This window comes from Zootoca vivipara, chromosome 5, assembly GCF_965207765.1.
Source record: "Zootoca vivipara chromosome 5, rZooViv2.hap1.1, whole genome shotgun sequence".
Taxonomy (NCBI): domain Eukaryota; kingdom Metazoa; phylum Chordata; class Lepidosauria; order Squamata; family Lacertidae; genus Zootoca; species Zootoca vivipara.
Genome location: NC_142588.1, coordinates 47,827,577 through 47,851,586, shown reverse-complemented (window position 1 = coordinate 47,851,586; position 24,010 = coordinate 47,827,577). Strand labels below are relative to the sequence as shown.

Genomic DNA, 24,010 nt, shown 5'->3' with positions numbered 1-24,010 from the left:
CATTAATGGCTGTTGTGATATAGTAAGGCCTTAGCCCTTGCCATATCCTGCATGTGATTATAAAAGCAGTGAGAATCTCAACATAACTCTGTTCAGAACTGTGGAATACAGTGAGTGTTTTATAAAATATCTGAGGAGGTACAGCTATATATGGTAATTGTTTTTCCCTCCTTCCTTTCTTTAATATAGCACAGATTAAATACAGTTTCTTTTTCTTTCTTTGCTCAGTGACAAAAGCCAACAAGTTTCAGTTTTCTGTTTTATTTTTTTTAATGTTGTTTGCGTCACTTCTTGTGATGGAATGCATATTTTGAGTCATGAAAGACTTCTTTTTGCTCCAAAATCTCTCAGGAAATATAGTAGGAAATGTACTCTTTCTAGGATCTCTTGCAAAAGTAATTTTCTTAGAGGGAGATCTGACCAATATTTTTTTTACGACATAGCCATTTTCTATGGAAAGAGACTACTTTGTATTTAAAATGCTTCCATAAAATCTAAAATACAATGATTGTTTATCTTGATATGCATATTTAACAATCTGCCTAGAAATCTGAACAATGATAATAATTATCTTAATACTTCCTAGGCCAGGTATATGTTACAATTTTCTGTACATCAGTGCTATATTGCAATAGATATTAATTTCTATAGAGCAACAAAAAACCAAAATTACAGGGAGGGGGCAGAATCTTTATAAGTGAAAAGAAATACCTCGTGATTTGTATTTGGAGAGCTGTAGGAAGACAGGAGGGCCTGGCGTGCTCTGGTCCATGGGGTCACGAAGAGTCAGACATGACTAAACAACAACAACAACAAGGTGTAAACAGTGGAAACATTTCTAAACTCTGATTTGTCCAATCTCTCTCCCCTGTCCCTCCATAGCTTCTTCCTGAAATGACTGCAGCCAACCAGCAAAATACAGTAGACCCTTGGGTTGCGTTACTCTCGAGTAACGTAAACTTCGGGTTGTGAAAGCAGCAAACCTGGAAGTATTTTTCTGGGTTTCGCCGCATGCGCAGAAGCGGCACCTCTCGATACGGAATTTTTGGTGTGCCCACAGAGCCCTGGAACAAATTAAATGCGTATCCAGAGGGTCCACTGTAGAGACAAAGGAATAACGGATTTGTCCAAGCTCTTCTGTTCCCTGATTTGTCCAATCTCCCCACTCCCTCCCTGCATGGTTTCTGGCCAAAAATGGCTGCCACCGACCAGCAAAGCACAAAATAATAAGAAAGTGTGCAGACTCTGGCTGTTTGGATATCTGAATCTGACATGCATATAATGAGGTTTGGATTAGTGAATTTTCGCATAGCAAGTGTTCAGAAAGCAGGACCTGCGTGTATGGTAATATATTGTTCACCAATAACAACCTACAAGAGTTTCAAGGACAGCCCATGTTGACTGCATGAAAGTATTTTTATTTTATTTTAAAGCAACTGGTAGAAGAATAGCATGTACTGCAATCCTACATTGTGCTATAAAATAATGAAATACTGGGCAGCTTTGTGTTGTATTGAGTGTAGTGCTTACAAAAAAAGGGCAACTTTGTTTTTTAAATCTCTGGAAAGATTGCAGATTGTGCAAAATAGGCACCTTTATTTTAGAAATATAGTTTATGCAGCCCTATAATTGCATTTATCAAGATCCTGTGGCATTTTGATTGGTAATTGGAACAGATGTTAGATCAAGCCTATAAACTGGCAAATTGGAAAGTTTGTCTTCCTCTCTTTTGTTTGTTTTTCCTCTAGAGCAGGGATTGTCAGCTGGCAGTCTGTGACTTAGATATAGCCCCTCAAGCAGTTTTTTAATGACATATTTGTGTCCAGTACAGTGTTATGAGTGCACGTGCTGCATACCTATCAGATTCCAACTGCCAACTTTTTTATAGACCTGACAGCTGTTTGGAATAATGTGGCATCCGTTTTCATAGAAAATTGACCATCCCTGCTGTACAGGGAAATCAAGTAGGTAAATATCTTCTGGCAGATAATATCGTTACCATAAATCTCATTCAAGATAAAATATAATTTGAGGTAACCTAGCTGTGTTAAAAATTTATAGCATTCAGTTGAGCCCAAGGATAGGAAACCTCTGGCCCATGGATCAGATTAGGCCCTGCGCAAGTTCCAGTTTGCCCTGTAAGACCACTTTTCCCAAACAATGCCTACCTGCCCCATTCCTGATGTCATCTGTGATGTCAGGTGTTGTAAAGGAAGCGGCATGGCTGGAAAGAAATGGTTGGGAGGAAGTGAGACTTGCTGTAAGGATCAGTTAGTTGATCCATGCTTAGAGGAAAGTCCACTTGGAGTGAGGTTCAGCTGTGCTACGAAGTACCTGGTCAGAAACTCCAAAGCACAACCGCTCTCTGCCCAAGCAGACTTGCTGACAAGCACTTACAGTAAGCCTTGCTTGCCAAGGAACAGCTGGGAGTGCACTTTTCAGGTTCCCAATTTTTCCTTAGCAGCCATGTCTCTTACCTACCCCGCAAAGCAGGGCTTGCTTTAAGCACAAATATTCTTTTGCATCTCCAGCTTGAATTCTAGCTGGCAATACAAAGGTTGTTCGTCTGCAAGCACAGCTTGCGCTATGCCCACAAAGGAAATACTTTCCTTTGCATTGCCAGTTTGAATCGAAACTGGCAATGCTACAGATCTTTCTCTGTTGGCATACCCCTGGTTTTGCCTGATTAGCTGAGAGTTGAAGAAGAGGAAAGCATATCTTAGTTAGCATTCCATATGTGATCAAAGAGTAAAACTATTTAATTGTTTTCTTTTATGTTTATAGAATTTTAAGCATGCTTACTTTACATAAAATATATCTACTGTACTTTTGCATGTGACACCGCAGCACTAACTGACCTTTTGAAGAGAAAGTTTGCATCAATAAAATTTCAAAGAAAAAAAAAGATAAACACTTACATCTCAATCTTTATGCATGTTTATTTGAAAATAAGCCATGCTGATTTTTAGTGGACTGTATTTTCAAGCCAGGGTGCATAGGATTGCAGCAGTTGATAACGTGTTTCAGTTATCAAGCCCAAATGTTAGTTCCTAAAAATGTCCACCAGAATGCACTCTGCTTTCAAACGAAGCATTATTATGAATAAATATGTTCATCACTTTTCAGGGAAAATCCTGTGTTGCTCAGAAAAGGAAGGATCCTGAACCCATAACTGTTCTTTATAAATGCTTAATGGATCTTTGTAAGATAGAAGTTCAAGATCTTAATAGAGGTGTTAAATAGAAGATTAGAATGTATCATACAACCTAAACAATGGGAAATGGCTTTAGAATCTATATGGTTTGTTGTTGTTTTTAGTTGAGATTGATCCAACAAAGATTAATATTTTGGGTATATTGAACTTCATTGTCCACTGCTGGAGGTGTAGTACTGAAAAGAAGAACTCTTTTTGCATTTAAAGACTTTGAAGTCATGCATAACGGAACTTAAGTTAGTACAAAGTACCTTTCTCTTTCCATATCCCGTCCCATTGGCTCATGCCATTGCTTTTACTGGCCAAGAAAGACTGTGGAGGTTTTGACCTAGGTTTCCAGAGGAAATTATAATGACTTTCTCTCCCTTCCTTTTCCTGTACTCACCCCACAGGGGAAAAGGAAATTGTGCTTCTAAGAAGAGTAGTTTTCTTCTTAGTTCTGCTATTGAATGACACATTTTACCAGGCTTTGACAGATGATGCAATTTCTGACTAGAACTTTCTATGTTTGTGCTTTTGAACCTATGTGACATAAACATTTAGGTTTCTGTAGTGAAGTATTGTCACATATCTTAGATGCCCATTCAGTCACTGCAGATGCCATCTTATCAGGAGGTCCATTCTGCACAATGCAGTGTCATGACACCTATTTTGAAATTCCTTCCCATTGAATATTAGACAGGCGCCATCCCAGTTGTCTTCTCAGTGCCTGCTGAAGACCTTCCTCCTTCAACAAGAGTTTAAGGAGCACTCATTTCCAGTTGGTTTCTGTATTGGAATTGTTTTTATATACTGTATTTTTATGTCTATAAGATGCCCCCATGTATAAGATGCCCCCTTTTTGGAAGGCAACAACCATTCGCCAGTCCACCCTCTGCACTATCCATGTATAAGACAGCCACTGATTTTTGACATTATTTTTTTTGGGGGGGAGCCTAGTCTTATACACGGGAAAATACGGTATTTGAATTGTTTTGTTGCTTGTGTGTTTGCAGCCCTGGGCTCCTTTGGGAGGACGGGTGAGGTATAAATCTAATAAATAATAATAACTGTGTGGGAAAGAGTTTGCAAATATTTCTGAGTTATGCCACACAGATTTACAAATTAATTTTTATTATATATTTTCCACATCTTCCACAATGTTAAATACCATTGTGTACTCATTTTTGTGGCAGTTTTCTTTATATCAACTTGCCACTGAAAAGCATGAGCCGCTTACGAACAAAACTTATACTTCTTTTCTGACCATTTCCCCTTCAATTCTTATATTTATTCCGTTTCCCCCTGTACATTCAATAATACTAACATATTATTATTTTATCTTACTGAATGGCTGAATGTTTGAAAAGTATCGGGCTGGGTTGTTGTTGTTTTTTAATGAAAAATGTGAGAAGAGCTTCCAACAAGGGCTCATCCAAAGTTAATCCTTTTTTATAGTTTCATCAACTCACGAAGATGATGTTCTGTGGATTGCCATGGCAGGAACACATCAAATCTGGGCACTCATGTTAGAATGTGGAAAACTACCAAAAGGAAGGTAAGCTAGAGTGTTAGACATGTTTAGAAACACCAGGCCAATAATTGGTGGGTGGAATGTGTAGACTCACTAGGTGTAGTGGTTAGAGTGTCAGAATAAGACCCGGGAGACCAGGGTTCAAATCCTCACTTGACCATGAAGATCAGTGGGTGACCTTGAACCAGTCACTACATCTCAGTCTAACAGCAGGATTGTAGGGATTAAATGAGGAGGAGGAGGAGGAGGAGGAGGAGGAGGAGGAGGAGGAGGAGGAGAACCGTGAGCTCCTACAGAAGAAGGTGGGATATAAATGCAATAAATATTAGGCATCACATCTTGCTGTACTTTTCTGTATTTACGTTTCTCCATCTTTTACTTTATTATCCAAACAGTTCTGATTAATCAGCTCTTGGTTCATAAAGGCTCTTGCTTCCAGCGAAGCAAGTGTATTTGTTGGTCAGTATTTTTTTGCTTAATATAATTAGAAAAGCATAACCAGAGGGAAAAGGGGACAAGGCCTGCTTGTTTTCAGAATGAAGCGCTTGTAGCAGGAAAGAAAACTGATTACTTCAAAATGAGTAAAAAGCAAAAAGGAAGATTTTCCCCTTTATTCGAATTATCCAAGTTATTTACAGTAAGTGATAGTAGAGGGGGGGAAACAGGCTGCATGTTCAAATAACAACATAGGAACAATGGAAATGCCCATTTCTCCCCTTTAGTGACTTGAAAAAAGGAACCTGCCTTCGATTTGCTGGGAGTGGAAATGAAGAGAACCGAAATAATGCATATCCCCATAAAGCAGGCTTTGCCCAGCCTTCTGGTCTGACTGTTGCTGCTGAAGAACCTTGGAACTACCTTTTTGTAGCAGACAGTGAAAGCAGCACTCTGCGCACCATTTCTCTGAAAGATGGAGCTGTGAAACACCTTGTAGGAGGAGAAAGAGACCCAATGGTAAGTTCTTGCTGTTTGTTCCTGTTCCTACTCAAGTTTGATTTAACAAGATGCCCAATAGCAATGTGGTGTGTAAGCTTATTTTGTATGACTATTCATGTCTTATAAAAGTTATGATAGCAATTGTTAATACAAACTTGATCACTGTGGTAGTGCTCCTTCCCTGTCATTCTAAAATGTTGACTTCATATAGCTGGTTTAACTGCTAATGGTTTTATTGTGCTTTGAATTGATAGTTTGAAGATCCATCATGTTCAGCAAGAATCTTAGTTTATTTGCACTAAATAATAATAATTGAACCAATTTAATAATTGTGTAACTCTCTCTGTGTATATATATTCTATATATGCTTTTGAAAAAAGAATTTATTTGCCTTTGGTGATCTTGATGGAGCTGGAATAAATGCAAAGCTACAGCATCCCTTAGGAGTAACCTGGGACAAGAAAAGAAATCTCCTTTATGTTGCAGATTCCTATAATCATAAGGTGAGCCTGCATGGTGCATTATTTAAAACTGCTTGAGTTTCATTTCGCCAACACTAATACAAAGTTACGTTTTAGGTATTCAGTAAAATTGTTAGTTGGAGTTAAGAAACAAATGATAATTCGTTTATGTATGTTATAAAAGTTGTTGGTTTTTTTGTCGACTTCTGCTTTTTTGTGGAAGACGCTTTTGATTATATGGAGAGGCAATAAAGGTGCTAAGTCTGTATTCCCATTTGCTTATATGGACCCCCGAAACAAGTCCAATGTCGGGACTCTCATTTGTGACACCTAAAAGCAATAAAGCTGTGGACAGTGGTAGTACTGAGAAAGTCCTGGACAATTGCACAGAAGACTGAAAAATTGCATTCCCTCTTCCCTAGGTTTGCCTGATGACGCAAACCCAAGCTCTTTCAGCTGTGTACTAGTCATGTCCATAAAGAGCTGCTGAGTCATTGTAAACATGGGTCACTTGTAGGTATTACTGATGTGGTGATCCAGATCTATGGTAATGATGGCTGCAGAGAGCCCTGTAAAGCATGTCAGAGATAGCTGGTGCAGTCATATGCACTTTGACAAAAAATGACACATCTTCAAGAAACATGAAAAGGGCTTGCATTTTGGCACTACTTTTCCTGCAGAAATTTTGGGAGTCACTTATAATATATATTTTTCATAAGCACTCAGGAAAGTGACTTTATGAGTACAGTACTTCAAATCCCTCATACTGCTAATAACACTTGAACATCTTAATTATTACTGGCCTATAATACCATAGCAAGCAAGAAGTTTGTTCAGTGGCCCAGTTTACACTTCATTGTAGATGTTAGTTGCTGGTATACCATGAACATGCCTTTCTTGGTTGTTTTGGTCCTCCCTGCTCATATTGAGAGAAAACAACAATGAAGCCTGAGTTAGCATTATGTCTGAATCAGGGATTGTTGTTCGTTTTGGTCCCAACAAGCCACAGTCAGTAAGTCGAGAATAGACCTTGTCTACAGATCATAGTATGTTGGGAGTGAAACAAACCACACTTCTTGATACTGGAAATACAAGCTCCCCCTCTGTGAAGGCAGGACACTTAGCAGGCAGCATTTTCTCTTATTGTGACACTGTTCTCTACTTTACTTTCTTCAGAATTTTATCATCAGTAGTATAGTAAAAATAAGTACACGATTCTGTTTTATTATTTACAAAGTTCCTTGTGTTTTGCTTTTCTCTAGATTAAATTTGTAGATCCCAAGATGAAGAATTGTGCTACATTGGCAGGTACAGGGGAAGCGAGCAGTGTCATCGGTTCCAGCTTCACTTCTTCAACTTTCAATGAACCCGGAGGCCTGTGTGTTGAAGACGGAGGTCGTTTGCTCTATGTTGCAGACACAAACAATCATCAAATTAAAGTGCTAGATTTAGAAACCAAAATTGTTTCACTGGTAAGCCACCTTTATAGAACTTTATCTGGGACTTTCAACTTTGGATAAGTTATTATAGTTGGGTCATCTTTCGTCAAATATCCTAATGCTACTGCCCAGATAGCATGAAGCATAGCAGTAAATGCATTCTCATCGTGTTATATAATGATCTGGCAAACAGAACAGCTTTTGTGTTAAGGATATCCTGTTAGGCTTAAAATAAATGTTCCATCTGTTTTAAGAGGTTGGAAAGGACACTAGTGCAGTTAGAGTAAGCAGAGATACAGAAACTTCAGCTTTCATAGCACTGTTCAACTTGGATATAGGAGACCTGATTCAAGTCTCATCTTAGTCTAAAGAGCAGCCTTAAACACCATGTACTCTCTCTGCTTCATGTCTGTGCCCTCCTCCCCCAGTAAAATGGAAATAATAGGTCCAGCTTGTGAAAACAAATGAGATGAAACACTTATAAAATGTGCAAAGTGCTTCAAACTATCAAATAAATAGGCCCTCTGAGCTTGGCACAGTAAGTTAACAGACTCCTGTAGCTGCAGCAGATCAGGTGCTTTCTTCTAAAAACCTAGGAATTACACCATTTCTCATGATATTGAACTCAGGAATTGCTCCTCCCCGTCCCCATTACTAACTAGGCCAATTTCTCACTGACATTCATGTTCAGCTCATAATGGTCTTGATCTAGTACAGTACTAGAACTTCACTTTCCCAATGAAGTCTGGGAAGTTAAGGATAAAGTCTTCACTATTGTCAGCTCTCCTTGCCACTTCAAAGAAAAAAAAAGAAAAGACTGAGTCTAGCAGAATTCCAAAGCAGCACACTTGTTCCTTCAGAGGAAGTACAACCCACCTGGAACCAGAGTCTGGACATCACAACAGATACCCAGAAACAGCAATATAAGACTTGTCCAAGGCAGAATTAGTCACTCATAGGGTGATAGTTAAGGCTTACTCAGAGTAGACTCATTAAAATTAATGAACATGCTATTTTGGTCTATTACTTTCAATGGGTCTACTCTGAATAAAACTTAATTGAATACCATCCTTAACTTTCACTTATTTCTCCATGGCCTTGCACATACCAGCCTTTGCATAGGACTGGGATATTAACACCATACAACAACTCTGGTCCTAAAAGATTACTGACAGGCATGAATTTGTCACATGGTTTCTAGGATGAGGATCCGATTTCCAACCCTTATTCTCTGGTAAAGTTGTCAGATTTTCATCATTGTTTAGGAATCATATGAAGAAGCATAAATGACAAACTTATTTCGAATTGCTTTGGTTTAAATAAATTAACCCAGTTTTTAACTTGGGAGATAAACAAATAACACTGTTAAGTATACTTCATATAAAGAAGTATAGCCAATATTACAGCCACCTTCAGGTTTTGACTCTGCCTTACTTACATATAAGTGTTTTTTCAAGTTGTGCCAATTATTTTTCTGATAATTTGGGTTTTGTTTTTATATACCTCTATATATTGTTGTACATTGTTATGATATATGAGTAGATTGTATTTTTTTTATAAAACTATTCAAAGGAATGTATTTATCATATAACACTCATCAGCTGCTGCTGATACTTCCTTAACAAATTCCTTAACAAATTCAAGTGAATTTTCTTGAACTAATGGAGCTAAGTATCTGTTTAGACTATACAGCATTTGCATCTAAACAAGTCAAAACTGCCAAGAGAAGTAATATTTATTTACTTTTTTGTTTGACCTGAAAGCTGACAAATACACTGGAAACGTATAAACTGTGCCAGATTCTGTAAAATCTCCTTTATAGTAATTTGTAACAAGCATCTTTTGTTTAAAACATTGTTCATGTCATCTTAAGATGAAGAAAAAACAGTATTTGAATGGGTGGCCAACTTTGTGGCCTCCAGATGTTGTTGGACTACAGCTCACATCCTCCTTTCCACTGATCCTGCTAGCCAGGGATGATGGGAATTTTAATCCAACAACATCTGGGAGCCCAAGACTGAGAAAGGCTGCAGTATAGTGTTGGGAATCCATCTCAATTTATGCATTCTCACTGCCTATCAGAAGTTTTCCCAGGCATTGTAATGGAGCGTGGAGCCTGTTCTTGGCCTTGGTTCTCTGAAATAAGGGATCAAGCCTGAGGAAGTTTGGCAGATTTCACAGTGGTTGTTATTATTATACAGTGGTGCCTCGCAAGATGAAATTAATTCATTCCGTGAGTCACTTCGTCTTGCGATAATTTCGTCTTGCGAAGCATGGTTTGCAACAAAAAAAAATGCCAAAAAAAATTGTATTGCGAAGCGCGGCCATAGAAAACTTTGTCTTGCGAGGTACCACTGTATTTTCTATACAGTAACAATATCAAACTGTTGGCTGTGACTTTTCCACGTCTTAGAATATGAAATTATACTTCAAAACAAATGAACTTTCCTTTCTGTTTCTTTGATAGCTACCTCTCCAGAATGCCAACACCGGAGACACTCAGGATGGTCCATCTGTGCAAAAGACTGATACGACAAAATTACCAAAGCTGCCTAAATCTGCTCCAAATCTTCAGCTACCTTCACTGACTGTGAGCCCTGGCCAGGAACTTCAGTTTGCACTGAAACTCAGCCTTCCTCCAAATACCAAACTGACTGAAGAAGCGCCCAGTTCATGGTTTCTCACATCAGAAGGTAAAGGGCCTCAGTTGCTATTTAGTGTAAATAGCTGCTGAGTTTTTTAATGCTCTTTTAGCCAAGCTATCACAGTACATTTATTTTAAATCACTATGTAGCTTTTCTGTGTAATAGTTTTATCGATTTAATGTAAAAAGATCCCATACGTATTAGTTAAAACCAGATTCTGGTCAGACCTACCGTATTTGCTTTCATTCAGAATGAAATTGCTGTCGTTTCATCATCAGAATTGTTATGGGCCATGAAGTTATCTTCTAATGTTTCAGATAAATTGCCAGTTTAGAACTGGATCCAATGGTGTGCTTCTGCTAGTGGAACGGTTTTCCTGCTCACAGCAAAAATGTTTTTGACAAAGCAGAAGAGCACTAGGTGAGGAAAGTGACCCTAAATCTGGAGGAGTTTCTAGATTTGCTTAAACTCTTGTGTAAGACTTTGTACAGGCTCATTATAAAGACTTATTCATGGACCACCAGGGTTTATACACCAGAGCCCATCTTTTCCATATTCACTGTTTCTTATACTGTAACAGAATCCCTTATATGTTCTCATTGCAAAAAAGTTTGCAAAAGAGCAGCACTGGTGCGTTCTCCCCTTCTGTTCTTGGTTCTTTGAATCCCAGCCCACATATTTTGTGCACTAAAATATTATTTTATGATTGAGCTTTCACAAAAGAAGAAAATACATCATTCAAATTAAGATAAAACTCTAACATAATGAGGGAATACCTTTTTTCTAGGCAGTGAATGGCTGCTTCACGAACAGGACACATATGGAGAAATTGAGGACATTTGTAAACAGCCTATAATTCCATTGCGAATACCCATGAACTGCCTCTCATCTGAAGTTGTACTGTCAATCAAAGCGTGCCTCTATTACTGTAGCAAGGACAGCAGTGCCTGCATGATGAAAGGAGTCTCATTCAACCAGACTTTCCATATAGCTAATGCAAGCCAAGGTAGAACATCTCTGATTGAGCTTATATATGCATTTTAACTAAGCCAAAGCAAACAAAAAAGCACTTATTTATCTTTTATTTACTACTGCCTACTTTTGATACAGGAAGAAATTGTTTGTTGATTTGCAGTTTTCCCCTTCCCCCACCTTTTCACGTCTGGTCTTCCAGCAGAGTATAACAAATTTAGCCGTGTAGGTTGGTGCCAAGTTCACCTTGAAAGCTTGTGGAAAATAACTCTGATAAGTGTGATCAGATGAAGTAGAAATGCATTGTGCTGAATCATGCAAAGTGTAATAAAATTCTAGTCCTTTTTTTTCTTGCAGCATAAGCAATAAATGCAGAAGTGTCTTTGGGTCATTGTGTGAATAGTGGATATTCTTAACAAGGATCCCAATGCTGTAATATTGTATAAGAAATTTGCTGTTAAGTATGGTCAGATTGATTTGGGGCTAAACAAAAGCCAAAGTGTATTTTTCTCCCAGAATAAATGGTTGAAATGTGGATATATATTTTTCTCAATTAAAAACACTATATTTTCCCCATAGTATTTTGTATTGAAGGAACTGGTGTATTCTGAAATGATCCTAAAGTGAGCTAGGCTTATTTTTTTATGCAAATAAGCTCAGTTATATAAAACTAACTTATGCCTTATGTTTTCTGGATAACAATTTATGAGAGGTCCATGTTTGTTTTCTATTACCTATCTACTTAGCAGTGGAATTCTGTATTTTTTCACTAACTGCCATGTCTATTCACATATAATGGTGAAAACTTCATTATTTAATTATGTTAGGCTAAAGTTATTATTTCCTAATATTAAGATTTCTTGTTCAGATTTTTGGCAGTGCTGTGTTAAAACCAAATGGACATTAACCACACTTTGTATCTATGCCAGACTATGGACATGTTTCCTTAGCACCATAATGCTTTACAAAAGGTTTTGATAGTATCACTTAGATTTACCGGTACAGTATATGTTACTTTGAAAGTCTTGGGGCATCATTATCATTGTTTTTTTTATAATACACAAGTTCTTCCAAGAGGCCGTTAAAATCATTGTTCACCAAAATTATTAGTTGCTGGAGTCTATGATGGATTTAACACAAAGCTCAGTGGAAGTAAATCAATAATCTTTGCATTTGGTTGCCACCAGCCTTGCATAAAGAAAGAAAAATGTTAAACTCGAGTAAACACAATTGTAAAAAGCTTTTCAAAATAAGCATCTTACATATGTTTGAAGAGACAGATTTGGATACACATATGCACATGATGTGCACCAAAGTGGTATATCTTCCTGTGCAAAAGTTAGGAAAAATCACATTGAATATACCTGGAGCAGCATGTTGATTTTAATGACCCTTCTGAACTAGTTCACAGCTTCACTAACACTCAGACGTTAAATGGCTAGAATACTGGTCTGAGACTTTTCCTACTCTAAAACTATCTTAAGATGTTGCTGAAGAATTATCAAATGTTTGTGTTTGAAGGGGAAACCATATGGTGTGGTATGGCTTTTCTTCCTCTTCATGATCACTTGCCAGCATAGCTGAGAGTTAAAAGGTCACTCTAATACCAAAAATAACAGTATTTCTTCCAGCACTGTCTAAAATTTGAATAGTTCAGCAGCCTTCCTGGCCTATCATTCACGCCAGGTTTTGGAACTCTTAAGTAAGTTCATGCATGTGGCTTTTTTTTATACAGAGAGAAAAATGCACTATTCCAGAGTGACAAGAAAGGGCAAGTGATTAGTAACTCATTTTTTTAATAATGTAAATTGTTCCAGCCTTTTTACAATGATCTTTTAAATTCTTTGTTGGCTAAAATCCAGGAACCAGTTCACACATTTTCAATCACTAGGTTTAAAAAAGCTTTCTGTTTTTCAAAGAAAACGCCACTAAGTTAAACTGTTCTCTTTGCTCTGGAAACTAATGGGTTCTGTCCATTCCCAATGGACAGGATACTAAAAATAACTTTCTTCTGGACTCAATGTTAGTTTGCCTCTTTTTTATGAGTAAAGGTGAATTTATTGCTTTTGTGTAAAAGCCATTAAGGGTAGGTGATAATTTGCCACAGCAGTTGCTTTCTACAAAAAGGCTAAATGTTGCATTATCTTCTTAAGTTTACTTATATTTATTTTACTGCATTTGATTGGAGACTTCCGTTAGAGTATGGAAAATAATTTTAGATTAGTGGTATAGAATGGATTCAGAGTGTAATTTAGTAGTTATTAATATTAATTTAATACATTTATATATAGCCTTGCTTCCATCATAGAACTCAAGATGGGATACATGTGGTTTCCAGGTAGTTTACACAAACATTCCAGACTTTTTCAGTTGCAGCAAGGTAGCTGCATCGCTAACACTTTGAAAAACCAGTTTAATTAGGCCACTTTAAGTAGTAACTCAAGTGATTCCTTCTGGATTTGATTACAACTCAAATCATTTCCGGCCTTCATCACTGTTGGCTGGGGCTGATGGGAGTTGGAAGTCCAACAACAGCTGGAAGGCACTACATTGGCTATTCCTAAACCAGACACCAGGGTACTATGCTATACATGTCTTTTCAGCTCAACAGAGATACTCCGAGGTAAGTAAAAATAGGATTTCAGCTTTCATACCATTCCCCCACATTGCAAAACCAGCTATATTTTTCAACCACTTTCTTTTCTAATCAAGTAGCTTTCAACACTGACCTTGCAGTTGTTGTGGTTTAAACATTTTCAAAGGCTGGCAGGCACTTGTCAAATGTTAGAAAATTAAGGACTCCAGCTTGGAATGTTTGTGTAAGTGTAGTTTATTATTTCATTTACTTCTTTGATGGCATACCAATTTTAAACATGTCGGAATGATTGTCCAGTGAAAAGCCCTAGAGCAAAAGGGCGGTTCAAATTGTATCCACCCACTACACTGATAGTTATGAGGAAAGAAGTAAAAAGAAATGGCAGTACACTTGTACAAATATTCTGTCAACTTCAGAACATTACACTGAAACAAAATCAATAAAATGTGTGTTGCTGACCTGTTATCCCCACCCTCCTATTTTAGCTTCTCCTTGACATAAAATTGAATAAACAGGTTCATGTTGGCCTGGTTCAGACATCATGGCATACCATAGCTTAATGTGATGAGAATGAACCATCTCCCTCCTCTTCTACAGTGGCCACGAGCAGGAATTGAGAAGCTTTTGCTTCTGGCTTAGATTAACCGCAACTTGTTTTGATATCCAAACCTGATAAAGTGTTGTTAATGCTAATAACAACCTAACCTAAAACCATAGTTTATGAAGCTGGCTGGCTTAAGCAAACAATAGTTTACATTGAGCAAATTTATGGTTTGGACAACCTGCTACACTATCTGATTGAAATTGGAAACAAGAGCTTTTGATCTCAGGATCATGCTGGAGATTATGGGGAGCACATGAACCTGAGGCTCACTGCAGGTTGTTCACCTTATGCTAAACTTAACCAGTAAGCAGCTATGCAGGTGCTTAAAAAATGCCACTGATCACTTATGCTGTTTTGCACTTTGGGACATCCTATTTGTGTGTGTTTTCTGTTTATCTCTCTATAATTTGCATTTGTTAACAGAGTTGACTAGAAGTATAGTTTGAAGTTCTAGTCCAGTTTTATGTGGGTTTGTTTTATTAAAAGACATTTAAACTCTTTTAAGGCACCTGGACTTTGTTGGATAAATGACATAAAATGAAAATATACTTTTGATGCTACAGTAGAGGAAGTAAACTGGATAGCTTTCCTTTAACTTACTTAAACTAGAGTCAGCTGAATCAAAATAAACTGGCTGAGGTCCTTAATTAAGATAGGTCTGGAACTGATTTTGTTTTTGTGTTTTGCTAGCATATGCATTATCAGAAAATCTCAAATTGAAAGTCATATTCCAGAAGGCAGAAAATTATGTACGTTGAAGGGGGAAAATATGATCTAACCTCACAGTGAACATCTTGAGCTGTGTTTTACAGTAGTTGATTTGTTTGTCATGCTCCTGCTTTTTCATGATTATTCTGATGCAGAAGAAGATATTCTTATAGTGACTTAAGCGCAAGCATTATGTGTGTTTGAGCTAATGCAGTTTAATTCTGTATGTGATATATTGCAATTAAAGGGCTTTTAACACCCCATCACATTTTCAGCTTTTCACATTTTGTACTTTATATGCAGTTTTTGTTTCCTTTTTTATTCCTTCACTTTATCTTGTTTAAATATTTTCAATAAAATATGAATATTAACCTTTTTCTTTTTTAAGCTTTGATACTAAGAACTTTGGGATCCATGGGGCACAGATAACTTATGTATAGTGATTTTATTTTAAATTTAGATTTTTATTTTTAGATTTAAATTATATTCAGATTTAAAAGCTTCCCACTGTTGCTGGTACTTTAGTGAGTTGTGAACGTTAACAGGTCCTGTTGGTTTCAGTTCCATTTTCTGCTACCTGAAACAAACCAAGCTTGCTACAGCAAGTGCTGCTAGGGTATAGAGAACCTACTTTCCCCATATTTCTAGATTTTAATTTGCCTCACTTCAATATGCTTTATCACTTCCTCTTCCTGTTACTTGAATACATCTGATAAAGTTTCTCAAATGAGTGCAAGATTCTTTTGGCTTCTGTCAGAGTCAGATTTGAATTGTACTGAGGGAGATGCACACAGAGCAACAGATCATCTTTCGCTAATGTGGAACACTCCAGTTGAAATTCCTCATTGCAGAGAGTGGGACTAGATGACCCTTGGGGTACCTTCCAACACTACAACTTTATGATTCTATGGTTCAGAGTTAATCCCAGAATATATTTAAGTGAACTGTTGAATGTGCCTTTGAAAATGTAATCTTTGCAATAAGGTTGTGAGCTTTTAAATTTATATAAAAGGAAAAGAAAGTAATATGTTTGAAATCTTTGGTAATTTTACAAAGATAGCTAATAACAGAAAAGCTATATTAAACTATATAATAAAACCAAGAGCTAAAACTGTTTGAGTGTTTTATTATTATTCCAAAATTTTTGTCCTGTTGTTATATTTCTCTTTTGTACATAATAATAATAATAATTTATTATTTATACCCCGCCCATCTGGCCGGGTTCCCCCAGCCACTCTGGGCGGCTTCCAAAAAAAACAGAAATTCTAAAATACAGAAATCCATCAAACATTAAAAGCTTCCCTAAACAGGGCTGCCTTGAGATGCCTTCTAAAGGTCTGGTAATTGTTCTCTTTGACCTCTAGTGGGAGGGCATTCCACAGGGTGGGTGCCACTACCGAGAAGGCCCTCTGCCTGGTTCCCTGTAACTTGGCTTCTCGTAATGAGGGAACCGCCAGAAGGCCCTCGGAGCTGGACCTCAGTGTCCGGGCAGAACGATGGGGGTGGAGACGCTCCTTCAGGTATACCGGACCGAGGCCGTTTAGGGCTTTAAAGGTCAACACCAACACTTTGAATTGTGCTCGGAAACGTACTGGGAGCCAATGTAGGTCTTTTAGGACCGGTGTTATGTGATCTCGGCGGCCGCTCCCAGTCACCAGTCTAGCTGCCGCATTCTGGATTAGTTGTAGTTTCCGGGTCACCTTCAAAGGTAGCCCCACGTAGAGCGCATTGCAGTAGTCCAAGCGAGAGATAACTAGAGCATGCACCACTCTGGAGAGACAGTCAGTGGGCAGGTAGGGACTCAGCCTGCGTACCAGATGGAGCTGATAAACAGCTGCCCTGGACACGGAGTTGACCTGTGCCTCCATGGACAGCTGTGAGTCTAAAATGACTCCCAGGCTGCGCACCTGGTCTTTCAGGGGCACAGTTACCCCATTCAGGACCAGGGAGTCCTCCACACCCGCCCGCCTCCTGTCCCCCACAAACAGTACTTCTGTCTTGTCAGGATTCAATCTCAATCTGTTAGCCGCCATCCATCCTCCAACCGCCTCCAAGCACTCACACAGGACCTTCACCGCCTTCACTGGTTCTGATTTAAAAGAGAGGTAGAGCTGGGTATCATCAGCATACTGATGGACACCCAGCCCAAACCCCCTGATGATCTCTCCCAGTGGCTGCATATAGATGTTAAAAAGCATGGGGGAGAGGACAGAACCCTGAGGCACCCCACAAGTGAGCGCCCAGGGGTCTGAACACTCATCCCCCACCACCACTTTCTGAACACGGCCCTCTTTTTACATAAATAAAAAGAGCATTAAAAAATAAGTAACAAACATTTGAAAAATGTATTAAATTGGCCCAATCCAGAGCAATATGTACATGGCAGTGGATTTTCCAGTTGCAGGCATTCACACGTCTCCTCAGCAACAATTAGACCACCTGTCTGAGGTGCAGGAAACCTTGGCTCAGTTTGCTAAGTCCAGGCATTTTCAAAGTCTGTTTCGGGGGGGTCTAATCCGGCCCCTGTGGCAATTTAATTCCTGGGGTAAAATCCTAAAAAAAATCACAAAAAGCTCAACAACCTCAATCCTTTAAAAAAGCTCAACAACTTTGGTCGGCCCTCACGGCCCTTCACTTCATCAAATCTTGCCCTCTTTGAAAAAAGTTTGGATACCACTGAAAGTCCCAAAGCACTTATCAGTACTGCAAAAGTGTATTGAGTGCATTTGACTGGTGCTGTGTTTGCATATAATAGTTTGGTAATGTGAACTGTTTACTTTCTCAGCCCACCACAAGGGCTGCACACATGGCACCCATTTTCACAAAGATAGTTTCTGATCCATGCAGCCTATTAATGTATGAGCATCCTGACCTGACTTGAAAATGTATAAATCAAGGAGAAATGGAAAAGTTGTGTAAATAACTTTTTTAAAAAATAAATGAAAGTAGGGGGGGGAATTCTCAGAAGCACAACTTGTATGTAGTTGGGGGGGGTTGGTTAATCATTCTAAAATGTAATATTAAATTTCTGTACATCCGAATATCACGGGGCAGCTTACACATGCAACAGCAACAATAACATGGTGTGTGGACCGTAGGGGTGTCCAAAAGATGGGAAGAGGAGCTCCCTTCTGTCCTCTTCACCTACAGCTGCTTTCCTGTCTCATGGCAGGGCTTGCATCTTTATAATAATGAAATCTTTATGGGCAGGCACCAAGGTGAGTGGTCCTTCCTTAGGCTGCCCACAGCTGTGTTCCATTCAGGTGCACTCCACACCCAGTTCCAGGTACACAAGGTTTCTTGGTGGCTCTTGCCACTGTCCATCTGTTCTTGGTTGGCACAATATTGTTCATTTTCCATCAATGCTTGGGTTCACTCTTCTGCTCAAATATACTAGAATTCACATTTCATTTTATTTTTTCATTCAGGGAATAATACCCTGTAAACATACATATGTATAACTTCTAGGTGCATCTTATCAAACCTAGTGGAAGCGGCCTGCTATCAACAATACTCCATATATGTTCAACTTAGTGCAATTCCTATGCATATTTTTCTCAGAAGTAAGGCTGATTGAGTTCAGTGAGGTTTACGGCTAGATACAGAATTACAGCCTTATATGCAAGAGAAGCCTAGAAAGTTGTCCAGTGGATGGCGTGGGTCTATTTATTTTTAGTTGTACGCTGAGAATCCCTTAATCAAATCTCAGCACATCCCCTAGGATATCCTTAGGCAAACCAGCCTCTCTCAGTCTTAGCCCATATGGGGTGCCTCTTACTCTCCTACTTGGATTGTTAACAGGATATCTGTGGGGCACTTTAAATGTGTAAAATAATTGAGCATTTGTAAATGCTTGCATTAATCAGGCAGCTTGGAGTCTCTCATGTTTCTACAGCCCACCAGTAATACATTTACTCATTATTTTCTAAAACTAGTACAGATAATCGTAAAAATCTACAGCAAATTAGGTAACACCGAAAAAGCCAGAGAAAGGTAGACTCAGCTGTGTTAACTATACTACAAAGGTAAACATGAAGGACACTCATTATAATAGTGATGAGGTGAATGCATTTTATTTTTTAAAAAATTGAATTGATTTTTAACTCCACTGTACTGACCCATCCGTCATCTTATCTGAATGTCCATTTTCTATCAAGGACAGCTTCCCATTATGAAATGAGTGCTTATCAATATCCTTGCTCCTTTTAAATCCTCTTGTTGCACTTCTGAGGAAGATTTAGCAGAACGAGAACAGCAGAATATTGTCTGTAAGGCAGATTTCGAGCACAATTCAAAATGGCATGAGTGGACTGAAATCGGGCAGGGCATTGCAATACTTGGGATTCTGTGTTTCATGTAAGATGCAGCGATCTTAAAGTCAAGGATTATCAGTATTTAAAACATTTATAAAACTTGTGGTTAGTCAGCAATCTGCCAAGGAAATCGTTTTACATGCAAATCACAAACTGCGATGCAAGAGAAAAATTGATTATCTGCCCAGGAAATGTAATATCCAGCAGTCTCTAGATTCTTCTGTCATTACCAAACAGAAACGCTTCATGATATATACACTCCCAAGACTAATTGAAATACTATTTTGTGCTGCTTAATTTAGATCTGTCCTCATATCCCCATATATGAAAAAAATGTACCACAGTATTTGAAAACATTTCACAAATGCCAGAGAGGCATGCTACAATAAACACTTAGCTTTTGAAGTCCCTTTGGGGGGGGGGCGCAAGGCATTACTGTGGAAGGCATTAAATTAGGTAAAACTGGGGTTTTTTTCCCTAAACCTCTAACCTATTAAAATTCCGCAGCTTCTTCATGGTTCCTGCCTGAGCAAAGCTAACTCCTATCCAACAAAATACCAGAAAGATTTTCTGAATATTTTTTAAAGCACATGCCGTTTTCAGTCACTGTTCAGGTTTGATGTTTATAGGGAAGAGGGTCTTTCCTCTTATCTTTGCAGGTAAATACTGGGCCAGGAGATTAGGAGATCCTTATGTTTATCACAGCTCCTTGGCCATCTAAAATTTAGGCAAACAAATTAAGGGGATTAAGAGTCCCAAATGAGAGGAGAAATCGGCCATTTCTGTCTCCCTGTTGAGTGTTCAGAAGTAAACAAGTTGATGCATCCTTAAGGGGTGAGATTAAGTCATCAGTTTAGGAATTTCATATGCAATACAGAGTTCAATTGAAAGAGTATCCTTTCATGTTTTGGCCCCTCAACCATCTAGCGATGCTTCTATCTACAGTTAGATTTTTTAAAATATAGATTTTTTAAAATCAAGATTGTTGAGGAATGAACTACTAGCAATATTTAGTTTGAAATGCTAAAGAGCTGCCTAGGGGCTGAGTGTACACATAAAGAATTCATGCAAGGTCTGATTCACTATCATTGTGGGCCATTTGGTGATAAGGTAATGCAGCTCATTCATGGAGAGCTACATAAAACCATTAGGTGCCACCTTTTACTTTTCAGGGGCATGAAACTTAAAATATGTGCCATTTTACAAGAAGTATAAAGTAGCAAATATACAGCACTCGATAACAAAAAAAATTAAACAATGGAAGAGCATCATCACTTAGGAAAAAGAAGAAAAGCTTACAGTATTCATCAAACACAAAACCTATAAAGTAAACCAAACGGACTAGTAAAGAAAAAAATATATAATCAGCTCTTTATGAAATTCAAAACCATACTGTATGTTTGGGAGAACAAGGTTCTTTTGACAGTACTCAGGACAGAATCCAATTTACTACAAAATTATTTCATTTTTATCCTGCGTCTTTTGACCTCAGCAAATCTGTCAACTAGAATATTTTTCGGGGGGGGGGGGAATGAAAGGCAGAGAAGACGGGAGACAGAGACAGACAATAACCCTTTAGGGAGAAACAAGATCTTCACAGTCTCAATTCTTAATTTGTTACGTCCCTGAAAATTAAGCAATGACCATGTCTATACAAGAAGAAATAAACCTGTGATACAATAGGAAAGCCTTTAAATAGCTTTCTGTGCTTTTTTCCCCCTCTTGACTCATTCAGAATTGTGCTCTGAAATAACCTTAGCCTACCAAAAATGTTGTGTCTCTGGCACCCAATGGCATTCTGTATTCCAGAGAAAACACTAAAATAATAACCTTCTTATCCCAGAATTCCCTCAGGATGATAGGCACCCCATGCTGCGATGGAAACTCGAGTATTGTCTGAACGGCATAATTTGGTTTACAGATGGATGGGTGCTTGGTACAGCAAGGGATAACTTCTCATTGACCTGAAACAGTCACACAGCGAGAGTTTTACTCTTCGAGGCATAAGATCTTTGAATGCTGTTATTTGGCAAAAATGCCACCCTGTAAATAATTGTGATTATTCCTCCACAGTGATAATGCCCTCAGCAGGAATAAAGCCATTACTGTAATTACACAGGATTGGCACGAACCATAGTGAAAGCAGAGGTAATAGCACAGGTGCATCAAATCCTTCTGTGTCCTACAGCTTGGAGTTTATAAATTGCTAGCTATTTCTGGCATTCAAATATTCCAGTTGCTATTACTATGCACATTTTCCATATACATAATTTAGAAGTCTTTAGTCGCAGTAAGGTAAAGGTAGAATTAAAAGTAATTACACATCAAAACAGTCCAAGGACATTATCAAACAACATCTACTATAATAAGTTACAGTATTAGAAATTAAAGAAGCCATCAAAATACAATTCATAGAATCATAGAGTTGGAAGGGACCCTGAGGATCATCTCGTCCAACCCCCTCCAGTGCAGGAATATGCATCTGTCCTTTATAGATATTTATAGGTATTGAACCTGCAACCTTGGCATTATCGGCACCACGCTCTAAACAACTGATCTGTCATTAAAAATCAGTAAGTTGTAGACCCCCTGAATGAAGTTTGCAGACAAGTGGTGGCTCACAGACCACTGTTTTGGAACCAAAAGGCTCTATGCAGTGCAACTGAACTGGTCGTGCCCCCGTAAATCTGCCTCTGGCCACCAGTTCTTCTCCCATTCTTGCTCCAGCCTAATTCTGTGCCTAACTGCAATTCTGTTACAGCCAGCACTCCACTCTGAAGTGTGACATAAAAAGGGGACAAAAGCCCTAGCGGAATGCTGCAGAAATGACTTAAATTTGTAGGTCTAAGTTCTTCAACATTTAGAAATGAAGAAAGTCTTACTGAGTATATATATTGTCAGGAGTGGGGAACCTTTGGCATCCCAATGGCCCTATTCTCTTGTGGGTATCCTGTGCTGCTTTGAACAACTTGGCAGGGTAACGGCCCTACAAAGCAATTAGGGGCTTTGTGGGAAGTAGTGAAGTGTCACTTCTGGACTTAACTTGAGCATACAGCACGTAACGCAGCACTCAGCCGATGTGTCTGAGCTCTTAACTGGTACTTTCAAGGTACTAAGCCAATAGTAATAATAATGAATGTCAATAATAAGGAGCTACTTTGTACAAAAAGACAAGTAGTTTCTATTTAAAGCTATTGCTTTAGAAAAGTCTTGGCTACAGACCACCACTTCTCCAAAAAGAGGGGAGAACTCATTCTAAGCAGTCAAATTTGTTGACAGATATATGATTATATTTAAATAGCCCTGTCCGAAAAATATCTGTCACCTACAGTATGGGAAAAAATATTCAGGATTTACCCTTCACATGTGCTCTGCTCTATGCCCCCCCTGCTCCTGTTGTATAAAGGCAAGCTAACAGCACCATCCTATACATACCTACTGAGTAGTGAGCCTCATTCTGCTCGGTTGGATTTACCTCTGAGGAGATAAATGTATAGGGTTGTGCTGTAATTTTCTTCCCTGGTGGAAAAATGGGAGAGAGAGGTTGTAGAAATTGGCTTGTGTACTAGTTGGCTATTTAAGCTTTAGGGCTGAGGTAAATAATCGTTACAGAATGGCAGTGGTTTATGCCTACAGTTACCCCCCCCCCCACCAGCTATTTTCAAAGCTGTGGTGAGCTGTAGGCCTGCCCTCTAGCACTGTGGCAGTATGGATGGTAGTTTTCATTAGCCTTATTCTTTTACACAGTGGTTGGTTTAAAACTGTCTCAGGCACATTCAGCCCAGAACAAGACTAGCAACATAAGCAATTGCAAATGTAAACATTTGTCCTTTATTCCCCTTTGAGTCAGGTGCTGGGTTAATCCCAGGCACCTGGTCTCCTACCAATTGATAGTTGGGATTCCTAGACATTGCAATATCCCCACCTCCCCTCTGCCGCTGAGCAGCTCTTGGCGCTGGGGCAAGCCGTTCGTGTTTGTTTTCAAATTTGGGAGGCTGCTTGGCCAGTGGCCAGGATTGCAATTTCTAGAAGTGGACATCTCAGATAAATCAATTAATGTACAGAGCTTTGCAGCAAGGAAGAACACCATACATAAACATACATAGACTTGGTCTCTGGAAGTAAACAGTTGGAAGAAAGCGTATTAAAAGAGGGGTGTGGTAACCACTGGCCCCTGGCTCCTCCTCCTCACCCTGTCTGCTCCTCCTCAAGCCCAGCTTCCCCTCACCTCACCCCACCCCATATGCCTTTCCCAGCTGAAGGTAAATATCAAGATTTAAGGGGAAATATTACTAATTTAGAACTAAGCATTGGATAAATGTAAACATCACACCAAAAAGGATTCTAGTTCTCTTTGCCCTCCCCAGAATATTCATTATGAAACTATAGACCAAATTGTCTTAATCAGCATACTGTACTGTAAAATTGGTATGCAAATGTGTCCAGCCATGTTGCTATTTTCTGTAAAAACAAAACAAAAGAAACTCAGATGTTCACCTTGGCATGCCATTGAGAGGGAACAGCTGGCTGCTAAGAAACAAGAAGACAACAGATAAGCTATGTCAGAAAATGTAGTGTTTTACAGAAAACAGCCATAGGCTGGTTGGTT

General features: G+C 38.7%; 1 protein-coding gene and 1 long non-coding RNA gene across 5 annotated transcripts in view; one reads left to right on the top strand and one right to left on the bottom strand.

Annotated features, from left to right (window-relative positions):
* Positions 1-16,202, top strand: part of NHLRC2 (NHL repeat containing 2) — a 43,505-nt gene extending 27,303 nt beyond the window's left edge. For 3 of the 4 annotated variants that reach the window (XM_088670561.1, XM_035133213.3, XM_088670562.1), the window contains exons 6-11: positions 4,652-4,751; positions 5,450-5,681; positions 6,044-6,166; positions 7,387-7,596; positions 10,031-10,256; positions 10,996-16,202. In XM_088670561.1, coding sequence (XP_088526687.1) covers positions 4,652-4,751; positions 5,450-5,681; positions 6,044-6,166; positions 7,387-7,596; positions 10,031-10,256; positions 10,996-11,252 — 1,148 coding nt within the window. In that variant the 3' untranslated portion in view covers positions 11,253-16,202. The remainder of the gene's footprint in view (positions 1-4,651; positions 4,752-5,449; positions 5,682-6,043; positions 6,167-7,386; positions 7,597-10,030; positions 10,257-10,995) is intronic. The other variant, XM_088670563.1, reaches the window with a different exon arrangement.
* LOC148685666 (uncharacterized) overlaps positions 1-24,010 on the bottom strand; it is a 31,850-nt gene that overhangs the window by 6,358 nt on the left and 1,482 nt on the right. The window contains exons 2-4 of the long non-coding RNA XR_015950230.1: positions 22,837-22,920; positions 2,169-2,224; positions 712-796 (exon numbers count right to left, since the gene is read on the bottom strand). This is a non-coding gene — a long non-coding RNA (uncharacterized LOC148685666). The remainder of the gene's footprint in view (positions 1-711; positions 797-2,168; positions 2,225-22,836; positions 22,921-24,010) is intronic.